The sequence below is a fragment of the Neovison vison genome, chromosome 11, assembly GCF_020171115.1.
Source record: "Neovison vison isolate M4711 chromosome 11, ASM_NN_V1, whole genome shotgun sequence".
In the NCBI taxonomy this organism is placed as follows: domain Eukaryota; kingdom Metazoa; phylum Chordata; class Mammalia; order Carnivora; family Mustelidae; genus Neogale; species Neogale vison.
The window spans coordinates 64,179,604-64,204,749 of NC_058101.1; the positions used below are offsets into that span (position 1 = coordinate 64,179,604).

A 25,146-nucleotide genomic window follows, 5' to 3' on the forward strand; every position below is an offset into this window, starting at 1 on the left:
TCGCTGATTGGCTCTTCCCGGTCAACTGGGCGCCTTTATATAACTGCGGTGCGGGGGAGTGACTGGCTCTGCCAGAGCGGGGGCGCGGGGAAAGGCTCGCCCGGCCCTCCGCCCCGCCCCCCGCCCCTTCTGGCCCCGCCCAGTCCCCGGCTGCCCGGAAAGCCCGGAGCTCCGGCCACTCTGCGCGGCTGGGACTCTGGCCCCACCGGCCAGCCCAGGCCCCCCGCGGCGCTACGCGGTTCCCAGAGGACAGAGCCCACGCTCCGGGGACCCGAAGCGGCGGGGCGGAGCGGAGGGGCGCCGGGCGGGAGCACCGGGGGCACTGGACCGGAGCTGCGGGCGCGGGGCGGCGGCCCGGGCGGGCGGGCGACATGCAGCAGGACAGCGGCCAGGCTGCGGGTCAGTGGCTGAACTTGCGCCCCTCTGCGTCGCGAGCGCCCCCCTGCCCGGGAGTGCGGAGGTCGTCCCCGGGACGGGGTGGGCGCGCTCCGGTGCAGCCAGCCCCACCGCTCGGGTGCCCACGTCTGTCAGGCCCAGGCCCTAGAACGTGACCCTGCCTGTGCCCCGCCGGCTCCTCTCCCCGCGAGTCCCTGGGCACAGGTGTCTGCCCGGACTTCCCGCCGCCTAGCTGCGGCGCTGTCCGCGGCCCCCAGTGCTAAAGTGGGTGCGGCCCGGGCTCCAGAGCTGGCCTGCTATCCGGGCCGTCGCACAGGGTTCCAGGAGCTGCTTGGGGCACACGGGCGCACACAGTCAATGATGGTGTTGAGAGCAGTTGCGTCGTGGGGTCCTTCCCTGGCCGTGCTCCAGCTCTGGTTCAGCGAACCTGTGTTCACCTGTCCCACGTAATGCCCTCAGCGACCTGGGGGCTGGCACTGTCACATCTCCACAGTGAGAAACCCAAGGCTTTCAGTAACCTGATCTCGGCCCCTCGGGTCATTAGGGCATAACTAGGAATGGAACCCAGTTCTGTGGGTGCCAGAGAGTCTCGCTGAGCGCGCAGATGTTAGAAACGATGCTGGAAAGGTTCGGGTCTTTGTCCAGAGCCTTCCCTTTTGCAGAAAATCCCGTTTCCTAACCCCATAGGACAATTAAGTGAAAATGGTTTAATTTGCTCCTGGCTAATGTGTTTCTGGCACTGGAGGGCAAGTGGCATTGGAGCCTAAAGTTGAACCCAGAAGGTATTCTCACGTTCCAAAGCAAAATTTGACTTAGAATAAGAGCAGTTCTTGGCTATTGCCTGCTTGCTGGGTGCCAGGCCCAGTAACAACCACCTCAGTCTTCGGTGGCCCCTTCCCATCTTACAGGCGGGGAAACTGAGGCACTATGCAATGACATGGCCGGTAGGTGGCAGAGCTGGACATTCCAGCTGATTTATGGGCGTGACCACTGTACTGTGCCGCCAGGGGGAGCCAGGGCTCCGGGTAGGCACAGCCTATCTCTGGATGGGAGATCGTTAGAACATCATCGAGCATTGCTGGCTTCCGTTTACTCATAATCAAAAAGAGAGCAATCACCATGGCTTTTGTCCAGGGAACTAAGACTCATATTAACCAAGAGCTCTGTGTACTCTGTGATGTTGTCCACTGCTGTTTCTGCAGCCTCTGCCTGGGGCCTGGCACTCTGTCCGTCCCTGCTACTTAGGTCTGTCCCCCAGATGAATAAATCATGGTAGGGTTGACTCCCAAATGGGCTCTTCTGTTGCCCCCTGTGCTGGATCTTTGGAAAGAGGCTGAGGCAGGGGAGTTTTGGGACTGGGCCCAGCGGGGTGATGGTGTCTGAAGTCAGGCTGTACTGAATGGGAGAGGATTATTGCTTGTTGGCAAGGTGGCTAGGGAGGTGGTAAGGGTAGGCATCCATCTGCCCTTACCCTGCTGTGGACATTCAGAAAGGTCACTGACTTCCCTGAACTTCCTTGTCCACCTGTGGATGTCACCATGGTGATGAGCCATGCTCAAGATTAAACAGCATAATACACGGGTCAGTGTAGTGACCCAATAGACCCAAGCAGGGTCTATTGCCCATCCATGTTGACTCTACCTCTCAGTGTCCTTTATATCAGTTGGAGGAATGTGGGGCTGGAGGAGCATGAAGGTCCAGCCTCCTGGAGCCTCAAATGCCAGACCAGGGCACCTCGACTTCATGCCAAAGTCAAGGGAGAGTCATAGAGGGATGTGAGCAGAGAGGGAGGTGGTGGGACTGTCATCTCTGGGCTCAGAGGAAGGTATCTCTGGGAGGAAGGTGAGTCTTACACTGTTGGCAGGTATAAGATGGGTCCGGCTCCATGGAAGGGAATGTGCCAGCCACGGTCTATCTGGTCTACCTGGACGACACTTGCACTTTGACCCAGCAATCCCGTTCCCAGAGAGCCCACCACATGAACGTGATGCCATGTGTGCAGAGACCAGGGACAACCTGGATTTTCTACCAGGGGCTGCTAAATGTTTTACCATGGCCTGTCCACGCTGCAAATACGATGCAGCCTTCCCCAAAAATGTGGCGGCTCTAAATGGCCAGCAGAAGGAGCTCCAAAGCATAGTTTGCATCGAAGCAAATTAAGTTCAGTGCAACTAGTTTGCCATTGTGCAGGGGGATGAAGTGTGTGTAAATTCGCAGACTAGCTCCAGAAGAGCCTGTGATGTGCCCCCTAACAGTGCCCCCTAACAGAGAGGGACCTGGGTGCTTCAGGATGGAAGAGGGGTGAGCTAGCTCTAGCTTTTACCATTACCCCATAGGTACCCCCTTTGAACTCTACACCATACCCATGAGCTATGACTTAAAAATACCATTTAAAACAAAAACAAAACAAAAAAGAACAGTGAATGGATTACAAAGCCTTGACCATGTGGCTACAGAAATGGGGACAGGCCAGGAAAGTTCTAGAACTCTGGGTTTGGTCATCACCATTTGCCACATTTCCTCTTCCTTGGAAGCTGAGAGGGAAGTCAGTGATTCCTTCCTGCCTTTCCTCTCTCGGATGAGTTGATACCTGGAACAGTTTGGCAGGGGGCATTTCCTGCATCAGAGGTTGTTAAATAAGACAAGATACTAAAGGGGTCACACTTGAGGACATACCTTGAGAGCTGGTACATTCCCCTCAACATGGGGAGCCACAATTGGGACAGGTTGGGGAGAACAGACTACTGGGCTGGCAGCCAGGAGACCCGGGTTCCAGACTCCACTTAACCATTCCTACCTGGGTTTTTCTGGATGATTACTCTGCTTCCCAGTACCTCGGCTTCCCCATGTCCACACATGCCCGCATGTGTGCAAAGGCTGGAGAAAACACAGTCGCGCACTTGTGCACCTACTAGACCCGAGCTACACAGCATCCCGTCCCTACCTCCCTCCAATCTGTAAAATGGGATCAGAGAATAACTTGGCCACAGTCTACGTTCCTGAGGGATAGATTTCTGCTAATGCTTCGGTTTAAAATGCCCCCCAAATAAAAGACTACTAAGGGCCTGTGCGTATTTTACAAGTTTTAGTCTAATCCTCACCCCCCAGAACATCAGCTCCAGGAGAACCGGATTTCTGCCTGTTGTGTGCACTCATGTCTGCATACCCAGCACACAGCAGGCATCATGTTGATCAGTACCTGTTGTGGGGTAGACCTCTCCACACCTCCATGAGGCAGGCATGAATTCTGCCTCAACATGCGCAGCAGGAACTGCAGTCCTTATGGGTGAAGTGTGTTGCTGGCACACTGTGAAGCTCATCCCTGGGAGCTGGGGACTGAACACAGAGGCTCTGGCTCCAGAGTCCACGCTTTTAACAATGGTTAAATGGTTAAAATGTTAAATTGCAACTGATGGTGGATTTGGGATACTTGGTTTTATAAATGATTTTTTTTACATTTAACCATTTTTCTTTTTTTAAAAGATTTTTTAAAAATGTGAGTGAGAAGAGAGAAAGCATGAGAGAGAAAGAGAGAGATCACAAGCAGGAGGAGGGGTAGAGGGAGAAGCAGGGTAACCGATGAGCAGGGAGATGCTGGGCTTGATCCTAGGACCCTGGGATGATGACCTGAGCTGAAGGCAGAAGCTTAACCAACTGAGCCACCCAGGCACCCCCATTTAACCATCTTTAAATGCTTAAATGGCTTACTAGGCTATGACCCCTCACTGAAGCCTGCCTTGTTTCTGTGTGTGTAGCTGCTGTTTGTGCCCCAGAAAAGTGACCACCAACTTTGGTTTTCAGAGTTGGCTGTCACTTGTGAGCATCTGAAAATGTACGTGTAGCATTACAGAGTGCCTGTGCCAACGGACTTAGGGGGTGGCGGTGATTTTGATACCTCCGATCTTACGGGGCCATTTCTTCCTGTTTCAGCTCCTTCAAAACCCCTTCTCCCACCTCCAGATGAGACTGGTGGCCTGCCCCCAGGATGCTCTGTGATCCGCACCCACTGCCGGGATCCCTCGTCTCTGCCCATGCAGTGTGTTGTGCTGGCCAACCAGGGTAACCCAAAGGAACAGGACACAGGGGAGCCAAAGGCAAGTGCTATACCCAGGCCAGGCACGGAGGGTTCATGTACTGGGCCAGCATTGTTACAACCTTCATGCTTAACATCTCCCGTGTTCTGAGCTCTGGGCTGGGAACTCCTGTGGCTTGTCTCTGAATGCTCTCAACGCTTGAAGGTTGGTATTTTTCCTCTTCTTTTCACTGAGGATGGAATTAAGGCACAGAGAAGTCAAGGAACTTGCCCAGAGTCACACAGTAAATGGCATGGCAGAATTTAAGCTCTGAGTGTCTGGCTCCTGAGCCTAGCCACTGCAGGAAACTCAGCGTCACTGGTGAACATTCTGGGGTGAGCAGTTCCCACGTGGAGATATCCCAATCCAGGCTGAAGTCTAAGTCGTGGTCGCCTACCAAACGGTCTGCTCCATAAAAAGTGCACAATGATTTATTTTTCTTTTTCCCTTATTATTGTAATAGTTCAAGTAAGAGATGACCAGGTCTGCTTAGAAACACAAAAATAAAACAGCCCTCTGTATGCATTAGTATGAGTCTCAGCTTCACATAATAGAAAACTCCCCCAAGTCATAGTGATTTAAACAACATTGAAAGTTGTTTCTTTCTCATGTAAATGACATATAGAGGAAGGTGGCTTGGGGCACAGTGGAGGCATCACCACCAGCAAAAGCCCAGATTCTGTCCATCTCACAGCTCTACTCTCCTTAGCATGTTGCCTCATAGTCCAAGGTGGCTGCTTGAGCACCAGCCCTCATGTCTGCCTCCAGCCAGCAAGGGGGAAATAGAGGCAAAAAAGATGCCTTCTTCTTATGAAGGTGTGCCAGAAGTTGCATACCATACTTTACTTTGCCCTTATTGGCCAGAACTTAGTTACATGGCCCCACCTGGCTGCAAGGAAGGCTGATTCCAGGTGGCCATGTACCCAGCTAAAAATCAGGGCTCAATTCTTAATTAAAAAGCGTAGAATGGATACTGGGGAGATGAGTGGCCATGTCTGCCAGAGCCACAGAGAGATGTGTGAGGAACCTAACTCAGGTTTGGCTCCCCTTAAGCCAAAGCTAAATTCCAATCATGGTGGCACTTTCTTGTGTATATATTCCTCATTTGACCATCACAAGCCAGCCCCACTTTCTGGGTGGAGGTGCACTCAGAAAGGTCTACAGACTTTCCGGAGGCAACAGGCACAGAGGGCAGTAGAACAGGGTTAGAACACAGGAGGGCTGACTTCAGTCACAGTACCAGACACTCCATGGGCTTCCTGGGCCCTGGCATCTGTCCTAGCCTATAGAACCCTTACAGCCAGCAAGGGGAGAACTGGCATCTCCATGCACTGAGGAGGACACCAGGGCCCAGAGAAGTTAGGTAATGTCCTCAAGGTTCCCCAGCCAGTCCGCGGAGACGTTGGGATTCACATCTGGACTGTTTTACTCCTGGACCACCACCCTCCATTCCAACACAGAATCATCAATTATCTCTGAGGCTTCTAGTCTACAAAGCCGGTTAAAGCTGAGATGAGCAATTAGGCTAGGGGGTGTCACTGGTGTCTAATAGCCTTCCATTTAAAAGAAAGAAAGAAAGAAAGAAAGAAAGCACTGCTTTTGCAGTGTTGATTTATTTCAGAAACAAATGAACTAGAATTCTGATTTAAAAGGACCATGCTGTCTAAAGGCAGGGACCCAGGTTTTAACAGTTTAACCTTTCTCATGGTGTCTAGAACCATGTAATGCAGGTACCATCTTGCAATAATCACATTCACTGTTCAGATGCAGCGGTGGGCTGGGGTGGGGGCTAGGGCTGCCAGCCCTTTAGCTAAACACCTATTGTCCTCTTGCAAATAGCCAGTCCCCAAAGTTTGCTGGGAGTTGACTGTAAAATGCACAGAAGTCGAGAGTCTTTTCTTTTTTTTTTTAAGATTTTATTTATTTATTTGACAGAGAGAGAGATCACAAGCAGGCGGAGAGTCAGGCAGAGAGAGAGAGAGAGAAGCAGGCTCCCGCCAAGCAAAGAGTCCGATGCGGGGCTGGATCCCAGGACACTGAGATCATGACCTGAGCCGAAGGCAGCAGCTTAATCCACTGAGCCACCCAGGCGCCCCTCGAGAGTCTTTTCTTAAGCATTTCTGAGCTTTGGTCTGGTTCCCAAAGGAAGGACAAGAAAAGTTGCATAAACTAAACTATTTTTCTCTTTGATGCTCAGTCTCCTTGTAGAATCCTGTTCATGAGCATGTCCTTGAGGTCTTCCCTCCCAGGCAAGGAGAAGACACACGTGCCGAGTCCCTGCTAGGTGCCTGGTCCTGTTCTAGCCTTTTACAAACACTAGTTCATCACCCCTGTGCTGCCTTTTGCATCATAAGGTAGGACCTACAGGGGTAAGGACAGCTCTCAGACTGAAGGTGGGTCAGAGCTGGGGTAGGGGGTGAGGGGGTGGGAGCCATGTCTGTCACTCTGGCCCCTTGTACCTCCCACTCCACCCTGCTGACTCCCAGAGGAGCTTTTCTTTGTAAAAGAAAATTCTGTCTATTAAACCAAATATCCAAAATTCACCATCTGTTGCAATTTGAATATGAAAGGTCTGTGCTGGTCAAGAATCCTCTCAGAAGGGATTTCCCCCCTTCAGTCTCTGCTTTGCTGAAAGTGGACTTTTTGCTCCACTTTCCACCACCCTGTTTTTTTCACTCTTGTCTTGCTCACCGTGTTCTGTGCTGCCTTCTTCTTTTTAATGGATGTCCTCAAGTGCGTGGGAAAGTTCTCCATGCAGTAGCAGCCTGTGCTAATGACCAGCTCACTGCGTACGTGGCTCTATTTAGGGCCAAGTCAATTAAGGGCAAATTCTGTGTGAGAAATGGAGGAAGAACAAAAGGCTGCAGAGAGACATATCCCAAGCGCCTCTGTCTCCATGACTATAGTTTGTGGGCAAACTAAGAAAACACTCTGGAAAGATTATCTTGTAATAAAGAAGAGGAAACAAAGGGCCAAGGATGGCCATGAAATGATTAACAAGCACCCTTATTTTGATTTTTGATTTATAGAACAAGGTGATAGAGAAGTACAATAAAACACATGGGAATATTTCCTCTAATCAGAAACAAATGACTTCGCCTCTGTGCTACAGCAGAGTTGCTGAGCAGGGAGGGAGAAGGGGTAGCTCTGTCTATGAGGCAGGGCAGAGGTGACCTGGCCCACATCCCACCTGACCCGAGGCAGCTTTGGGGTCTCGCTCAGGAGATACTGCTTTAACAGAAGCCATGGCATGCTCCTGGCTCTCGGCTTGGCACAGCCCCTCAGCGGCCAATCACACCATCTTCCAGAGTGTCTTCCCGTGGCATGGGATGATGATAATCTTTGCTTTCACTGGGGAATGTGAGATTCACATTCAGGAACACGCGTGTTGGAAAGTCCTTGGTGAACTCCACTGTAATGGGGGTGGTTTCCAAAAGTGTTCTTTTCAGGTGACCTCGGGCCCTGGGAGCTGTCCAGGGTCCCGAACAAATTGTCTTTCACTTTCAGACTCCAGGGATCAGCATAGACCCCGCTATCAGAAGGGAGCCAGGGAGAGTGGCATTATTGTGCACCTACTGTATGCCTGGCAGCTTGCTAGGTGCTCTGCAGCACTATCTCATTACACACGTTTGCTACCCTGGCTCTATGCCTCTTCCTGGCCTGAGCTCGGCCCTCCTGCTCCTTAAGCCCCTTGATGCTAACTGCTGCCCAGGCTGAAATGGGTATGTCGGGGGGGGAAGCGTTGAACAGAAACGTTGGAACAGTTGAAACAGAGGTTTACAAGGACACATTCTCAGTTCTCTCTTCGATTCTGGGCACATGTGTGTGTTTGGTTTGGGAAACTTGGAATCCAAGCCCTGAGAGCAAGGACACCCAGTCTGTCACTCTGTAACCACTATCTCTTGTAATGAATGGTTGCAATTATTTACATATAAGTCAGTCTCCGTGGCTGGGCTGTGAGCTGCTTGAGGGCAAGACCTGGGTCCTCTTCAGCCATCTAGACTCTGAGCAGGCACAAAGCCCTGATGATAGCAAGGCTCAGTCACTGCCCAGAGATCCAACACACACAATGAATGGAAGAGTAAATCTGCAACTTGGGTCTCTCTCCCAAGACTGATTTCGATCTTAGCAGCCTGCACCGAGTGAGCACTTCCTGGGTGCCTGGTCCTGTTTAAAGAACTATGCATATATTAGGACATTTAGTCTTTACCACAGCCCACAGGTAAAGGCTATCCTAATCTCCATTTTACACATGGGGAAACTGAGGCACAGGGATGTTCCTTACTTGCCCAGGGTCAGACAGCAGGTAAGTGGCAGAGCTGAGATGTGAACTGGGCTGGGCTTCAGTTAAGCTCTGCTGTTAACCTTGGGCCCCTGCCCATCCCCCTCCCCAGTGCTGAGGTTTGTCCCTCCCACCCACCCTCCCACCCAGAAACTAGTTACCTAAACCTTGGGTTGCTTTCTTGATCTCACCTGATGAACATTCCACAGCTTGGATGAGAAGGGACATCCTCCGGACTCCTGCACCTGCTGGGAACTGGGGCAGCGATTCGCACCTCTATGCCTTGGTCCCCTTGTGTTCAGGGGCTCATTTCAACTCTGCGGAGTTGCTAGGGGATCGGTGAGAGGACACAGACACTGAGAGGAGGCTTTAGTGTCCTGCCATTATTGCTATAAGTTGTGATGGGAATCTGCTAAATGATCTCAAGATTTTCCTCTCTGCTATTTCTGTTTCAGAAAAGGAAAGGGGGCTGGCCCAAAGGCAAGAAAAGGAAACCCGCAAGGGATATTTCTGTTCCCCGTGCTCCTGTGACAGGGTAAGGATGGGGCAGCCTACCTGACCGGGTGCTAAGACAGTGGCCATATGTGGAGGGCCTGGCCATGACCCTCTTAGCCTTGATCTGTTTTCCACCGGGGGCCTTACACCACAGGGAGGGGGTGTGGGTTGTTAGTTCTTTAAGCTGTAATAACATTCTGATGCTCAAAAGGAGAAGACAGAAGAGCTGTGTGTAGGTCACAGACCAGAAGGTGGTGTGTTTGGGGACAGCAGGTCAGATTTCCCTTCCAGGCTTACAGATATGGGTGCTCTGGGCTCAAGATGCCCTTCCCAGTGCCTGGAAACCTTGTCCCCTGTCATCCTGGCATCTTGGGCTGCAGAAAACAGGTCCCATGACAGTCACTCCCCACTGATTTTCAGGTCACCCTGCTGTTCTGGAAGTTCCTGCTCTTTTCCCTTTGTCCCTATGTTTTTCAGAGTGAAGGCCTTCTTTTCCATCTCCTGTAACCCTGTGGATAGGTGGCATTATGTATGTCCATTCCACAGAGGGAGAAACTGAGGCTCAGACTTGAGCCTCTTGGCATGCCTCGTGCCCATTCCTTGGGGAGCCTTCTCTGGCTCCTCTGTCTTGCATGAGTCTCTGGATAAACCAGCCATTTGAGTATTTCTCCTTCTTGAATTGACCTCCATTCACTGGTTATATTGAAAACATGAGCAAAGCCATTATTTATTTTTATGACAACCAGGAATTGGAAATCGCTCCCCTAGGCCCGCTGCCCCTCCCCACCCCCTGCAGCCGGTCACTCAGAGCCCCTGTTTGTTCCACTCCTGGCACAGGTACGTGATCTTCCTAAATGAGCAGAGGAGTCAGCTAAGGGCCAAGCATCCGGATCTGCCTTTTACAGAAATCACAAAGATGTTGGCAGCTCAGTGGGCTCAGCTGTCTCAAGAGAAAAAGCAAGTAAGTCCTTTTCTGCATAGAACAAGGAGGAAGCGGCCCCCTCTGCCAACAGCCTTTATCTGGGGTTGTTCTCCCAGCCCATCTCTTCACACTGGAGCCATAGGGAACCTTCTAGAAACCAGGCATGTGGTGCCTCTCAGCCCACCCCTTAAAAGCAATTGCTGCTTCTCCCTGTTTTTGGCTCCCACCATTTAGCAAACTGGGTTAAGCAGAATGACTAAGCCATGAAACATGGGTGAGTTGTCCAATAAGTTTAGGAAATACTGCGCTAAGTCATGTGAGATAGGTTTTTCCCTCTGCAGAATGTTTTGGGAGCCCTTGATATGATTCTGTTCACTTAGAAAGTATTTCAGCAGAGGCCCATGCTCTTGTGGAGGGAGGCATGGAGGGAGAGAGAGAGGAAAGCACTTCAGGGCCATGAAAGTCTTCGAGGCTTAGCTCTAGGATGAGACATTTCTCAAACTAATTCTACATAGAACCCCTTTTCCAGTGAGCACCTGTAGCCTCCCATGGAAGTATGTTCTGGGGGTCACAGAGGAGGAAACAACAACCTGTGGGGTACAGCCAAAGCCCTTTTAGCAGGACATATGTGTCTGCTGTCAATTTCTGCCATCCCTTTTCTATACTTGTCAGCCACACTGGTCAAGCCATGCCTGCCCCAACGTCACCTCCTCTGAGAAGCCCTCCCAAACCCCTCTAAGGAGGTCTGACCCCAATGCCTATTCTTCTCCCAGAACAGCCTCTTGCCTTCAGAGTGTCATTTCTCTGGTCAAATGCAATGATCCTGAGATGAACTTCTTTAAACCTCTTCAGTCTCAAATTGTCTTGGCCACAGAAAACCTGTAGTTCAATTAACTATTACAGAGAAGTCCTTATTAGGGGTGGGGGTGTCCATATCAACCCTCGTCTTACAACTCAGCTTTAAAACCACTTGGAAAATAGATCCAGTGGCCAGATACTGGATGACCCCTAGCCATCCTGGACAGGGCAGACCCCTGACTGTGACCAAGAGCTAGAGAATGGGTCTCAGAGGAGGGAAGAGAGGGCGGGACTCCACTGAGCATCTCTGATTCTGGCTCTGGCTTATGACTCAGAGAAGCCACTCCTTCCAGGGATGCAGGAGAGGTCAAGAGGGTTGAGCCAATGGAAACATCAGGAGTGGTGAGGAATTGTCCCCACCACACACATTCTAACACATCAAACCAATCAAAACAAAACTATTGCCTTTACACTTGGGTGAAGATGGTTAGGGTAGGTCCCCACCTGTTACAGTGACTTAAACCCATAACATTCCAGTCTGAGCGGCTGATTTGTTATGCAAATTAGCAGAGTAATGGCAAAGACTAGCGCATGTCTGGTGGGACAGCCAGAGTCAGAGTCTCTCTCTGATCCAAGGTTTTAGGGGGTCTCTGAACTATTTTCATGATCTCAGAAATCCTTCACCCTCTCCCTGCACTAGCTGCCAAGCTTGGAACTCCTCCAAAGCCTAGTTTTAAAAAACTCTGCTTTACACCATTGCCAGCTGTCCCCTTGGTGGGACTCAGGTCCCTACAAGAACGGGACTGGGGCTGTGTGCCACCTGACAGGTGGAAAGAAGGTCTAGAAGCCTGAGGAAAGAGGCCATCTGGAGGACTGTCTGCTCCACACTTTAGAAGGATCAACTAGCATATCAATGCTTCAAAATAATTTTTACTTAATAACATGATTATTTATTTAAATTACCAAGTGCCTAAAGTAAATAACCACTGTGAGTATTCATTACCAGACAAGTGTCCTTAGGGGAAACTTTAGCCCCTCACATTGCTCACACTGTCCTCCTGTGTCCCTGGGTTGCTCCAGCCTGGTGTGGCTCGAGATCAGTCAAAGTCCCTGCCTTCAGGGGCTCACAGTCAAGGGGGTCAGGACCCTTGAGGCGGTGGCATCCAATCTAGGGTGAGGGTTGCCCAGGACACAGGTCTGTACTAGAGACTGCCGAGTTCCAGGAGGTTCCTGGTGTGGTAACACCCAGCCCAGCCTGGGGGCGTCAGAAAAAGATTCTCGAGAACGTAAATAAATGCTCTATGATGATCTTGTAGGATAAGTGTGATTTGGCCAGAGGAGGAAAGGTGAGATGGGTGTTTCTGATGAAGGGAAAACAGTAGCCAAAGGGGGTAGCTTGGCGCTGGCTCTGATTTGTCTCTTTATCACCAGTACCCAGCCCAGCATGCTGCACAGGGTAAAGCACTGATTTTTTTTGTGGGGGGGAGGGGGATGAGTGATGATTGAATAGAAATGGCATGCCCATCAAGAGGGACCTGATAGTACCACCTCCTCTGCAGTCACCAGATTACACATGGCAGAACGGCGAAAGCCTGGGAATGGGGGAGGGGCAGATTCCAGTTGATTGGAAGAAAACCTTCTGTAGGGCCAAACAAACATTCCTCAGACAAGGAATGAACTGACTGGTATGTAGTGAGGGCCCCCTCCCAGGGATGTGCAAGCAGAAGCTGGGTAGTAGCTTCTTGAGACCTTTCTAGAGAACTCAAAGCAAATTGGAGGAGGACCCCCCCGCCCCCCCCCCCGCCACACTCCCAGATGAGGAGAATCTGAGAATCACCACCGCGCTCCTTCTTCAGAGGTATGTTTATGAGGCAGATGAAGACAAGCAACGCTACATACGTGAGCTGCAGGCCTACCAGAGCTCCCAGGCCTGCAGAGCCTTCCTGCGGAGGCAAGCGGCCCAAGAGGCACAGGCGCTGTTGGGTGAGTGGAGCCTGGGGGGGCGGGGGTGGGGGGGCGGGGGCGCGGCTGGAGCTAGTGCTCCCTGACCCTGAGGGGGATGCTTGATAGCAGGAGGTGTGTTTGGAAAGCCTGGGAGTTAGCCTTATCCTCACCCAGTGTTCACACCAGTCACCTCCTATTTAAAAGCTGCACCCTTGTATCTTTTGCGTATGAACCCTTTGTCTTATAGAGGGACTGTGGTGGTCCCTGGCCAGAAAGACACCCTGCTCTGTCTTTCTTCCCGTCCTCCATTCACCACCACCCTCCCCCACCAATGCTTCCTGACATCACCATCCACAAAAAAAAAAAAAAAAAAAAAAACCACCACTCACGTCAAAATCCTTGCCTTGGGATCCAGCTCTGGGGGTCCCAGCTGAAGGAAGAGAGGGGAGCTCCATTTATTGAACGTCTACTCACCGCACCTTCACCACGGAGGGCACCTCCCATTCTTTGTCTCTTCCCGCTCACTGGCAGTCATCACAAGCCCCTGGTGGCACCAGTCTCCTCCTGGTGGTGTGTGCCCACAGGCAGAGCCTCACCAGCAGGGATCCGGGAGCTCAGATCCAGGAAAGTGGGCTTTTCATTGCCCATCCCTGGGCAGTGTTGTTCCCTGAGCTCTCTGTGCTGGGGGCTGGGCAACATCCCCAGGGCTCCCCCAACCCTCCCCGCCCCGCCTCCAGAGCCCATCTGTCCCCAGCACTGCTGCTTCTTGCTCCCACCTGAGCTCTCTCCTCAGTGGTTAGGGTGCAGGCTCTCCAGACCAAGTGCCCAGTTCAAATCCCAGCTCTGCCTCGTGCTGGTTCTGTGACTTAGCTCTCTCTGCCTCAGTGTCCTCATATGAAAACTGGGCCATAATGGGTCCCTCTGGGCAGGGCTTGGTGCAGAGCAGAGGACTAAATCATAGGGAGCATGGTGCTTGGTACCCAGCACATGGCAAGAGTTCAGCGAGCATTCACACTGGGTATCCCCCACTTTTTGCTCAGCAGCAAAGCCTCCCCACCCCAGCTTCATCCAGAGCGGGGATTAGCAAACCCCTCTAATGGTTAGACCGTAAGTATTTTACATTTTGTGGGCCATGTGGTCCCTGTCATCCCCGCTCAACTCTGAGATTGAAGCAGGAAAGCAACCATAAATGGGATGTGTGGTGTGCTGATAAAACTTTATTTACAAAAACAAGCAGAAAATCAAGTAGTCCATAGGCCTCTCCACTCTGATGCATTGTATATACTGGGTTTCTACCTTACATTTGTTTTTAATCAAGCCCCTGCAGATAAAAAACCATCAATCTGCAAACCACTGATCTAGCCCGTAACTATTAGCAGACAACCCGCTGAGCTCAGTGAGACCTCCGGTCCTCATCGTGAATATCCCAGCTAAGAAAACTGTACCCTGGGACCTTTGGCCAAGGGTCCACTGAGGGCAGCTGTCATTTCCTGCTGGTGTTTTCTTCCCTAAAGATGCCGCTTGTCAGACTTAGCAGAGAACACTTCATCCTACTTACTTCCAACAGAGCATTGTTTTTAAAAAAACAAGTTGTATTACTGCCGGATGCAAAACATGGCAATCATTTAAAGCTTAGCCTATAAAAATCTATTAATTACAACAAAGAATTTTTTCAACATCACCTAGAATCTGCCATGCTAATCAGAAGAAGGAACTCTTCATTTTTTCCTGGTTTCTGGCTCATCGTTCGTACGGGTCAGTGTGGTGGGTTTTAGGGGCGCTCAGAACTCAGTGGGAACTGAGCGGCTGAAGCCAAACACTGGTTCTCCAGAAGGAGCCTGGAGTCATTTCTTAGCCTCGGGGAAGCACTCCCAACTCTCAAGGTGATCACCGCCCCCACCCCCCAGATGCTTTCTAACTGATGCCACCTGTCTTCCATCAGGACCAGGCACACCAGGAAACAGATTGGAGAGGGAGGACCTTCCATTCTCACCACTTAATGTAAGTATTTGTTTTCAGGGGTGGAGGGTGGGTCGTGGTTTTGAAACTTCATCTCACTGGGCATGGGAGACTGAAAAATGTTCATCCTCCAGAGATCTAGGTCCCAATCCCTGGGACCCACGAATATTACCTTACAGGCAACGTGTTGGCTCTTTGGGGATGTGATGAAATGAGGGCATCAGATAGCCATAGGGGGCCTTATAAGAGGGAGACAGAAGAAAAGTTCACATGACCACAGCAGATGAGGCACAAGAGATGTGGCCACGGGCCTAGGGATGCCATCAGCCACTGGAAGATGCTGGAAGGGGCCAGAAGGGGCCAGGAACAGGTTCTCCCCCAGAGCCTCCGGAGGAAGCTTGCTCCTGCCAACACCTTCATTCCGCCCCACACCCCCCACCCCCACCCCAGGCTGCTTGTGGATTTCTGGTCTCCAGGACTGTGGCAGGATGGGTTCTATCCCTCAACATCACCAGGCCTGGTGACAGATGACAACAGCTGCAGGAGACTCATCTGTCTGGGTGCTGGATTTTCTGTGTTGCTGGAGTGTGGCTCCTGCATCCGTCTCTCGCAAAGGCTTTTACTTCTGTGTTCCTGGGACACGTAGGCTCTGAGCCCAGCTCTGTGGAGGCAGTAAAGTGTGCTGGTCCCTTGTCTCCTGGCCTGGGGAGGCTGGCAAGCACGAGATAGATCATTCCAGGAATTGGCTGTGGTGGAGACAGGCCGATGCTAGAGCCCCTGAGGCTGTCTGTCTATGTTACTCACTGGGCAGACGATGCTGACTCCCCCTAATGAGGAGTCATAAGAATACATGGAAAATTCCAGAAGGCATGCTAGGTAGGAGAGGAAGAGATGGAAGTGAAGCTGAGGTTGCTCTAGGCAGAGGAGACAGGATGGGCAGAGAACCAGGGTAGGGAGGCCATGTCGGGGGTCCAGGGCAGAGAGGGCTGTTCATGCTGCCTGGAGCAGACAGTGAGCACATGGGGACAAGGACAGGGCGGTTGTGCCTAGAGTCACCGGACCGTATAAGCTGCAATGCAATTGGTAGTTGTTCTCCTTCGAGCTTTAACTGACAAAGAAGTATCTATTTCACTAACAAAGGAGGAATAACCGAAAATGAATTTTAAGGGGCAGCTAGATATGTTGACAATGAAATTTTCTGGAAGGTGACACAGGAAACTCTCACCCAGGGGGAGTGAAAATGAGTTGGGGGTACTTTTACTTTACACTTTTTTTTTCTTTTATTACTTTAAGCATGCATTCATCATAACTTTAAAAGTTGTTTTAAGTACACCTTTTATCATGACGATAAAACGATCTGAGGGCTTAGAGTGAGAAAGACTTCCTAAATCTGTCATCTGCCTGAAAGGTTGGCCCCTTGGGGCCCAGGCCAGGCTGCAGAGGAGGAAGCCCCTCACCCCTCCTCTGCCCTGTGCAGCCAGCTGCTCCCCCACCAACCCAGGCCCCCCTACCCGGAGGCTGCACCGGGCCCCACTGACTACATGTCAGGCGGGCCATGACCATGGCGTCCATCTCCCCTTCCAGTCTCCTCTGCCTTCCACATGCCCAGCTGTCCTGGAGGGCTGCCAGGAGCTAGTCCAGAGCCGCACCCTTTCTTCCGCACCGTGACCTCAGACAAGCCCCCGCTGTCCTCACAACATGCAGCTCAGAGCATGACTGTGAACGGATCCGAGCCAGCAGCTCTGTGCCTGGTCCACAACATGTACCCAGTGACCTCTGGTTGAATTGAAAGTCGAAAACATGAATTGATTCTAGTAGATGAAGACCTCACACTTCTACTGAGGGCCATGTGACTAGTACACAGCACCAGAGATAGTTTTTTTTTTTTTTTTTTTTTTTAACAGAAACAACTATTTAATTTCAAGATTACACAGTTAGGAGCAATCAAGTAAGGAAGGGCATACAGATCAATGAAACAGAATAGAGCTCAACAATAGACATCTATTAATATATGAACTGATTTTTGACAAATGTGTAATGGCCATTTAATGGGAAAAAAATACTTTTAGCAAATAGTGCTGGAACAATTGGATGTGTATTTGCAAAAAGTTTAACTTTGAATCAAAACTTACACCAGCTGGAAAAAAAAAAAAAAAAACTTACACCAGCTGAGAAAAATGAAATCCACACAGATCGCAGATCCAAATGCAAAATTTGAAAGTTTTTAAACTGTGAGAAGAAGAAATAGGAGAAAATATTTGTGGCTTTAGGTTAAGATTTCTTTTTTTAAATTATTTTATATATTTTTTAAGTGTGCTCTTTTTATTATTATTATTTTATAAACATATAATGTATTTTTATCCCCAGGGATACAGGTCTGTGAATAGCCAGGTTTACATACTTCACAGCACTCACCATAGCACATACCCTCCCTAATGTCCATAACCCCACCACCTCTCCCAAACCCCCTCCCCCCAGCAACCTGGGTTTTGTTTTATGAGATTTGTTTTATGAGATTAAGTTTGTTTTATGAGATTAAGAGTCAGTTTGTTTTATGAGTTTGTTTTATGAGATTAAGTTTGTTTTATGAGATTAAGAGTCACTTATGGTTTGTCTCCCTCCCAATCCCATCTTGTTTCATTCATTCTTCTCTATCCCCTTTACCCCCCTCATGTCGCATCTCCACTTCCTCATATCAGGGAGATCATAGGATAGTTGTCTTTCTCTGATTGACTTATTTCGCTAAGCGTGATACCCTCTAGTTCCATCCACATCGTCGCAAATGGCAAGATTTCATTTCTTTTGATGGCTGCATAGTATTCCATCACAGCACCAGAGATTTGCAGGATAGTGGTTCCTGGCTATTTTTTTTTTTTCAACATTTTTTTTCTTGAGCACCAAGCAGTTTGTTTTTGGCTTGACAGGCTTTCTGAAGCTTGGCTTCAGGTTGCAAGGGGATTGGTGGTGGGGATCATCTGAATGAGGGTGTGGTCCCTTCCCTAATCGTTCCCAGGGTCATCCTGCATTGTCATGATTAAGTGTATGAAAAGGATATATTTCTGTAAGCAAAGGTTAAGAGCACAGATCATTGTATTGGGATGTATGTGAGCTGAGTTTGGACATTGACTGATGTCTTAGCACCAGCCCTGGGCTTGAGGGTAGGGGAACCCTTTCTCAGACTTGCTGCACTGCAGACCCCTCTCCCATCTGTCAAGTTCCCTCCTGGCTTGGGGCTTTTCGGCAGCCCTTCCCCATCCCTCCCTCTCTGCAGCTCCCAGAGCCCACCTCCCTCACTGCCCTCTCCTAGCAGGGTCGAGAGGTAGGGTGATGTCTCACAGACGGTGTGCAAGAAATCACACAACCTCTTCCAGACCGGGGACACATGTCCGGGCTAAATGAGCTAATCTCTGATAAGGGGCAGAAGTCCTAGGAATCGGTGAGCAGCAGGATGTCCTGAGCCTCGTAGCTCCTGGCTGGCCCAGGGTTGGGAGAACATACGAAGTCTTTGTCAGAAAGCATCTCATATGAAAACTTAGGCTTCCAGGAAGAGTTGGGTCCTGCTCACAGGTCCCAGCCCGCCTCTGTGCCCCAAGGCATCCACTGTACCCAGATCCTTTCTAGTGCGTCTTCCAGAAATACCCATGGATACATGCAAGCACCTATGGGTTCATGCACAGATATTTTTTTTTTGAGCTTATCTTTTATTTTTTTTATTTTTTTTCCAATTTATTTATTTTCAGAAAAACATTATTCATTATTTTTTCACCACACCCAGTGCTCCATGCAAGCCGTGCCCTCTATAATACCCACCACCTGGTACCCCAACCTCCCACCCCCCCGCCACTTCAAACCCCTCAGACTGTTTTTCAGAGTCCATAGTCTCTCATGGTTCACCTCCCCTTCCAATTTACCCAAATTCCCTACTCCTCTCTAACGCCCCTTGTCCTCCATGCTATTTGTTATGCTCCACAAATAAGTGAAACCATATGATAATTGACTCTCTCTGCTTGACTTATTTCACTCAGCATAATCTCTTCCAGTCCCGTCCATGTTGCTACAAAAGTTGGGTATTCATCCTTTCTGATGGAGGCATAATACTCCATAGTGTATATGGACCACATCTTCCTTATCCATTCATCCGTTGAAGGGCACCTTGGTTCTTTCCATAGTTTGGCGACTGTGGCCATTGCTGCTATAAATGCACAGATATTTTGATAAAAGGACACATCTTTGTTATTCAGTCATAGAGCTCATTTTGGTTTAAGATTTCAAAGTAAACTCTTTGCAAATAAGCAGAACTCAGAGCTGATCCTCGCTTTTTCAAACACCACCACCGGTAATCAGAACTCCCTGCTGTGTCCCTCCTGGCCCTGTTGTTTGTTGCTGGTTCCTCGCACTTCCTAGAACTCAGTGACAGAGGTCTTGGGATGGTTTGAAATTCTCAGCTGTGCTGGAGAGGCCTCAAACCGGCAATCAGGCAATCGGTTTCCCGGGGGGACGGAGTGAGCGGGACAAGCAGGACAACGCAGCTCAGCCAGCGTGAAGTGCATAATCCCCTCTGAGCCAAGTTTATGTTCAGAGGCGGTGGGAATGCTGTGCTTCTGCCCACCTCTGAAACATCTCTGTCCACAGGGGGATGAAAGCAACGACCTGTACTGTAGGACCTGCAGGCAGTTCTTCAGCTCCCTGCATAACAAGAAGGAACACCTGCTGGGAAAACAGCACCTGCAGAACCTCGCAGGTAAGCCGCCCACCCGCCTGCTTTTCGCTTGCATTTTAAGACCGGATCTACTCCAACGCTATATCGAGTGTGCATTTGGGAGGGCGTGGGTCTTCCAGAGAACAGCCTACGGAGTTGCCTCTCATTTGTTTTATTCATTTTGGGGGGGTGTAGTTGACACAGGATGTGACAGTAATTTCAGGCATGCAACATAGTGATTCAACAAGTGTCAAAGTTGTGCTCCGCCCCCACCAGCCCACCCAGGCGGAGGCGTGACTACCACCTGTCACCATGCAACACTGTTACAGCGTCATTGACTCTGTTCTCTGGGCTGTGCCTGTTATTCCAAAGGTCTTTCTCATCCCGTACCTGGAAGCCGGTACCTCCCCCTCCGCTTCGCCTGTTTCCCGCAGCCCCGTCCCCTTGACAACCGTCAGTGTGCTCTCTGTATTTATAGGTCTCATTCTGCTTTTTGCTTGTTTGTTCATTTGGGCTCTTTTTTTTTTTTTTAGATTCCACATATGAGTGAAGTCGTATGGGATTTGTCTTTTTCTGGCTGACTTATTTTGCTTAGCATAATAGTCTCCAGGTCCATCCATGTTGTCATAAATGCCGCAAGTATGTGAACACCACACCTTCCATATGCTTTCTCCCATGGGCAGACTCTCGACTGCTTCCATGTCTCGGCTCTTGGAAATAATTCTGTGACAAACAGAGGAATGAGTACATCCTTTTGAAGGAGTGTTTTCATTTTCCTTGGGATAAATACCCAGCAGTGGAATTACTGGGTCATATGGTCATTCTATTTTTAATTTTTTGAGGACCCTCCATACTGTTTCCCAGCGTGGCTGCACAAGTTTGCATTCCTACCCTCCGTGCATCAGGGCCCCTTGTCCTCCGCACCCTCACCAACACCTGTTGTTTCTTGTGTGGTTGGTTTTAGCCATTCTGACAGGTTGGGAGGGGGGGTGCTCCTTATAGTCTGGATTTGCATTTCCCTGGTGCTCCATGCCTGCTCATGTGTCTGTTAGCTATCTGTATGTCTTCTTTGGAGAAATTTCTGTTCGGGTCCTCTGCCCATTTTCTTAATTGGGTTGTTGGGTTTTCTGGTATTGAGCTGCATAAGGTCTTTACCTATTTGGGATATTAACCCCTTACTGGAGAGGTCGTTGGCAAATATCTTCTCCCATTCCCTAGGTTGTCTTCGCTTTATTGATGGTTTCCTTTGCTGTTACACCAACCTCAGGGCCTGGATTTCACATTCTCCCTGCCTGCAGCCTCTGTGGCCAAGTCCCTGAAGGCTCTCTCCTTCCCTTTGCTCCTTGACTGGGATCTTGCTCAGGGTCACCTCCTAGAAGACTACCCCTGCTGGCTGTGTGCAGGGCTGTATACCTCCCACCCCTCCTGTCCTCCCCTGCCTTCTCTCCCTCCATCCTTCCATCTTCTAGCAGCCTCTTGTCCTCAAGGTTGTTTGCTGTCTCCTCCTGGATATAAGCCCCTTGTGTTTGGAGATGTTTCCCTTTCATCCACACGGTACCTCCCAGGTCTAGAACCTTGCTTGGCACTCACGGTGGGCTCTGCGTGCATTTTTGTTTAGTGGATGCATGAATGCATGAGTCAATGTGTCCAACATACAACCTTTGAGGCTTCCTCCTTCCCAGGATCTGAGCCACATGCTGGGGACACAGACAGAATGACACAGAGCTCCGTTCCAAGGAAACCGAAGTGTACGGGTTCATACAACATTGTTCCATTAAGGTGTCTTGCGTTCAAGTGAAATGAGTCCCTCGGCACAGAGGGGCCCTGCACGGATTACACCACTTAGCATCGCAGGTGTGCCCTGGGGCTGGCAAAGATCCCCCAAGAACGAGAACAGCTCTGTCAAGTGCTGTAGCAAGGGGTGACCTTTGTTTCTTTTTTTCTTCACCATTCCTTCATGGGGTTAGAACTAGATCAGACCTAAGCCCCTACTTGGCACCGTGCTTGCTGTGTGGCTGTGGACCAGTTGCTGAACCTCTCTGTGCTTCCGCTGCCGCCTCTGTAAAGGAAAGATGAAACTGCCCACCACTTAGCACTCTTCTGAGGACCAACATCAGTGACCCGTGCCGGCTGGACGAGGCCGAGATAATGCCCCCTCCACAATGTCTTCCCGATCACAGACTTGGGAGGGGGCTTCCCTGGGCCTCCTGAGGCTCCACCCAGAGCCGAGGCTGTGTGCAGACCATCCCGTTATTGTTCCCACCGCCCCACGACATACACGCACACACGCATTGGTCCGCGCTCTGGGTGGGAAGCGGGGTGGGTCGGGACTCCTCTCTGGCCCCAAGCAGATAGTGAGCACTGGACAAGGGTGTGCACAGATGGCCCGCAGGCCAACGGGAAGGCTGGGCTGTGAAAGGAAATAAGCCACTTTCACTCATGTCTCGTTGAAGGTAAGTAGTGGCAACGAGGATAAAAACGCGTCTCACTTCCTGCTGTTGAGCATAACCCGAGCGAGCGGACGCCTGGAGTTAGGCTGTGTGAATTACCCGCTGGAGAGGGTTAAGGTTCATTTCACCATCTATAAAATCCTGTGCTGGGGGACCATGAGGTTGTCGCTGCATGTGGCTGTGATCGGTGTGACTCTCTGGCGGCCTCTGCAGTTATTTAAAAGGAACCAGACGTGGGCAAACCTCACTCCGTCTTCCTTCCAAAGCGCCCACAAATTTTACCTTAATGGCCAGGCTCTTGAGAGCTTTTCCGTTTCTGCTTGTATGACTGTGATTTTGCAGGGGAGCAGGGCTTTGGGGCAGCGCCGTCTCCGAGTCTCTGAGGCTCAGGTCCTACAGGAAGAGGGGGGCAGGGCTTTACCCAGCTTTGTTAAGCTGGAGCCCCCCAAGGGGTGGTGAGCCCTGAGATCACCTGGCCTCATGTCCCCGCCCCGAAAGAACCTGAGTTGTCCTGTTCCCAGTCTCTGCTTCTGCTCCCAGGGGCAAAGCCTCAGAGCTCTGTCTTTAGATGGCCTTGTGGAGACAGAGTTCACATACCTCAAGTTCACCCACTCAAAGTGGGTCTTAGAATATTCAGATACAGTCAGCCATGACTACAATTAAGGTTAGCAAGTTTTCATTGCCCCAAAAAGAAGCTCCATGCCCATTAGCAGCCATCTGCCACCCCAGGCAAACACTGAGGCGCCTTCTGTCCCCGTAGCTGGGCACAGCTTTTGACATTTTTTTTTTAAAGATTTTATTTATTTATTTGAGAGAGAGACAGTGAGAGAGAGCATGAGCGAGGAGAAGGTCAGAGAGCGAAGCAGACTCCCCATGGAGCTGGGAGCCCGATGTGGGACTCGATCCCGGGACTCCAGGATCACGCCCTGAGCCGAAGGCAGTCGTCCAACCAACTGAGCCACCCAGGCGTCCCAGCTTTTGACATTTGATGTCTTCTTTGCGTGGAGCATCCATCAGGCTTCTCCGCCCCAATCACATCTTTGGGGGGCAGCACCATAGCCACAAAGGACCTGAGTGTGAATCCCTGTTCTGCCCCTTACTCCCTTCCATGCCCTGAGCAAACCTCCACCTATGGACTTTGTTTCCACAAATGCAGAATGGAAACAGTTACCGAGGACCTCATGGGGCTGATGTAAGGGCTGGATGGTCTTGGAGCAGCCTCCCACCCACGCCAACACACGCTGGGTGCCCGCGGCACTACGGGGAGCTTGGCCGAGTGTGTCCTCAGCACCCTGCCTCCCACTGCCCCGACCTGTGGCGTCTGTGTGCCCACCCCGCCCCTCCGCTGGCTGCCTTGTCCCCAATCCACGCATCAGCCTCACACCTGTTCATCCTTCCCAAGACCCTCAGAAAGGCAAGATGGGTGAGGATATGGGGGAATCGTAGCCCCGATTCACTGCTAGGGGGAAACAGCCTCGTGGTTCCTCAGCAGGTTAACTCTCAAGTCACCAAATGACCCAGGAGAGCCACGTCTGGGTGTGGACCCCCAGCCAACTGAAAACATATGTTCACACGACCTCGGGAACATGTATAACAGCGTTATTCATGAGAGCCCCAAAGTGGGAGAGACCCAAACGTCCATCACCAGATGAATGGATACACAAAACGTGGGCCTGTGCCATGGAGCAGTGTTCAGCCCTGCAAAGGAATGACGGACTGGTGCACGGCACAGTGTGGGTAAACCTCGGAAACACTGTCAACCGAACAAAACCAGTCACAGGGGACCACCTAGTGTCTGGTCCCAGGGGTATGAAAGGTCCAGAATAGGGAGATCTACAGAGACAGGAAGCAGATTAGTGGTTGTCTGGGGCTGGGGGAGGCGGGAGCATGTGGGGGTGGGGGTGACAGGTGGCTAAAGGCACCAGGTTTCCTTCTGGGGTGATGAACAGGCTCTAAACTTGACCATGATGATGATTGCACAGCTCTGAATATACTACAAATCACTGAATTCAGTATTTCAAATGGACAAATCGTGTGGCATCTGTGTTAGAGCTTAGCCAAAGACCCCTCCTGCAGGAGGCCCCCCTATTGCCACCCATCTGGCCCCAGACCTGGAGCATTCTGCTTATCTGCTGTTTCCCTGGGGACAGGGACGGGGGTGGGGACGGAGCAGGGTCTGGCTTGCTCGCATCTGGACACAGGGCCAGACCCAGAGATGCTGCTCTTGGGGCTGACCTTCACCCTGGGATTTCTCTGCTTTTTAGGGAAATTCGAAAAAGATTCCACAGAGTACTTAAAGCATCTGGAACCGCCAGAGCAAAAAGAAGGTCAGAATTTGCACAAAGGGGACTTGGAGGAGGAAGCCGTGTGCCCTGATCCACTTCTGCTGGGAGGCCTGATTCCAGGGAAGCCTTTTGCCTCATTTGACTTGTGTTTCTTGCAAGAGTTTATCTTTAAACTTCTGAAAAGTAAGCAGTCTAGTTCAGCACTTTCCTGGTAACTTTGTGATCTTGAGTTTTACGATCCTAGTCAGAATAACCTGCAAGAAGAAATTATGATATTAAGTGGAACAGAAAACAAAATACCATCTAGGAGAATAAACAATAAGTAAAAATCCTAATCAGATGTGAAATCACCAAGAACATCCAGGGAGCCAAGTACAGGTCTAAGAACTGTAGACAAATTACCTCTTTTAATTCTCGTACAAGTACTGTGTGGTTCATAAGAGTATCCCTTTCTTTTTTGAAAAAAAGGGAAGCAGGAGGCACCTGTCTGGCTCAGTTGGAAGAGCATGTGACTCTTGATCTCACGTCATGAGTTCGAGCCCCACATTGGGTATAGAGATTCCAAAAAAAAAAAAAAAAAAGTTAAAATGAGGAAAGCACAGCACAGAGAAGTTAAGTAACTTGCCTGTGGTTGCACAGCTTGTTGATGGCTGAGCTGAATGTAAACCCGGGTCACAGGATTCCCCGACCTGTGTTCTACACAACTTCCCCACAGTCTCAACTATGTGAAATTACACACATGTAAATCCATGTGATTATTAGTGGTGTTTATCTCTAGCGGGCAAGAGGAGGGAATTATGTTTCTTTTTATTCCTTTCTGGTCTGCGCATTTTCCCCCAATGG

General features: G+C 50.4%; 1 protein-coding gene across 1 annotated transcript; it reads left to right on the forward strand.

The window, feature by feature from the left end:
• The first annotated feature begins 9,210 nt into the window (after positions 1-9,210).
• LOC122890232 (high mobility group protein 20A-like) lies at positions 9,211-24,518 on the forward strand. Its single transcript, XM_044225945.1, has 6 exons — positions 9,211-9,286; positions 10,084-10,207; positions 12,823-12,949; positions 14,853-14,911; positions 19,502-19,610; positions 24,283-24,518. Exons 2-6 carry the CDS (start codon positions 10,163-10,165, stop codon positions 24,516-24,518), a joined length of 576 nt encoding a protein of 191 aa, XP_044081880.1. The 5' UTR covers positions 9,211-9,286; positions 10,084-10,162.
• The last annotated feature ends 628 nt before the right edge of the window (positions 24,519-25,146 follow it).

Bases quoted from the DNA above. Each gene is read 5' to 3' on its own strand.
- LOC122890232 (XM_044225945.1), top strand. From the start codon at position 10,163: ATGTTGGCAGCTCAGTGGGCTCAGCTGTCTCAAGAGAAAAAGCAA. The intron at 10,208-12,822 runs GTAAGTCCTTTT...CTCCTTCTTCAG, and splicing joins TGTCTCAAGAGAAAAAGCAA to AGGTATGTTTATGAGGCAGA. The intron at 19,611-24,282 runs GTAAGCCGCCCA...TCTGCTTTTTAG, and splicing joins GCACCTGCAGAACCTCGCAG to GGAAATTCGAAAAAGATTCC.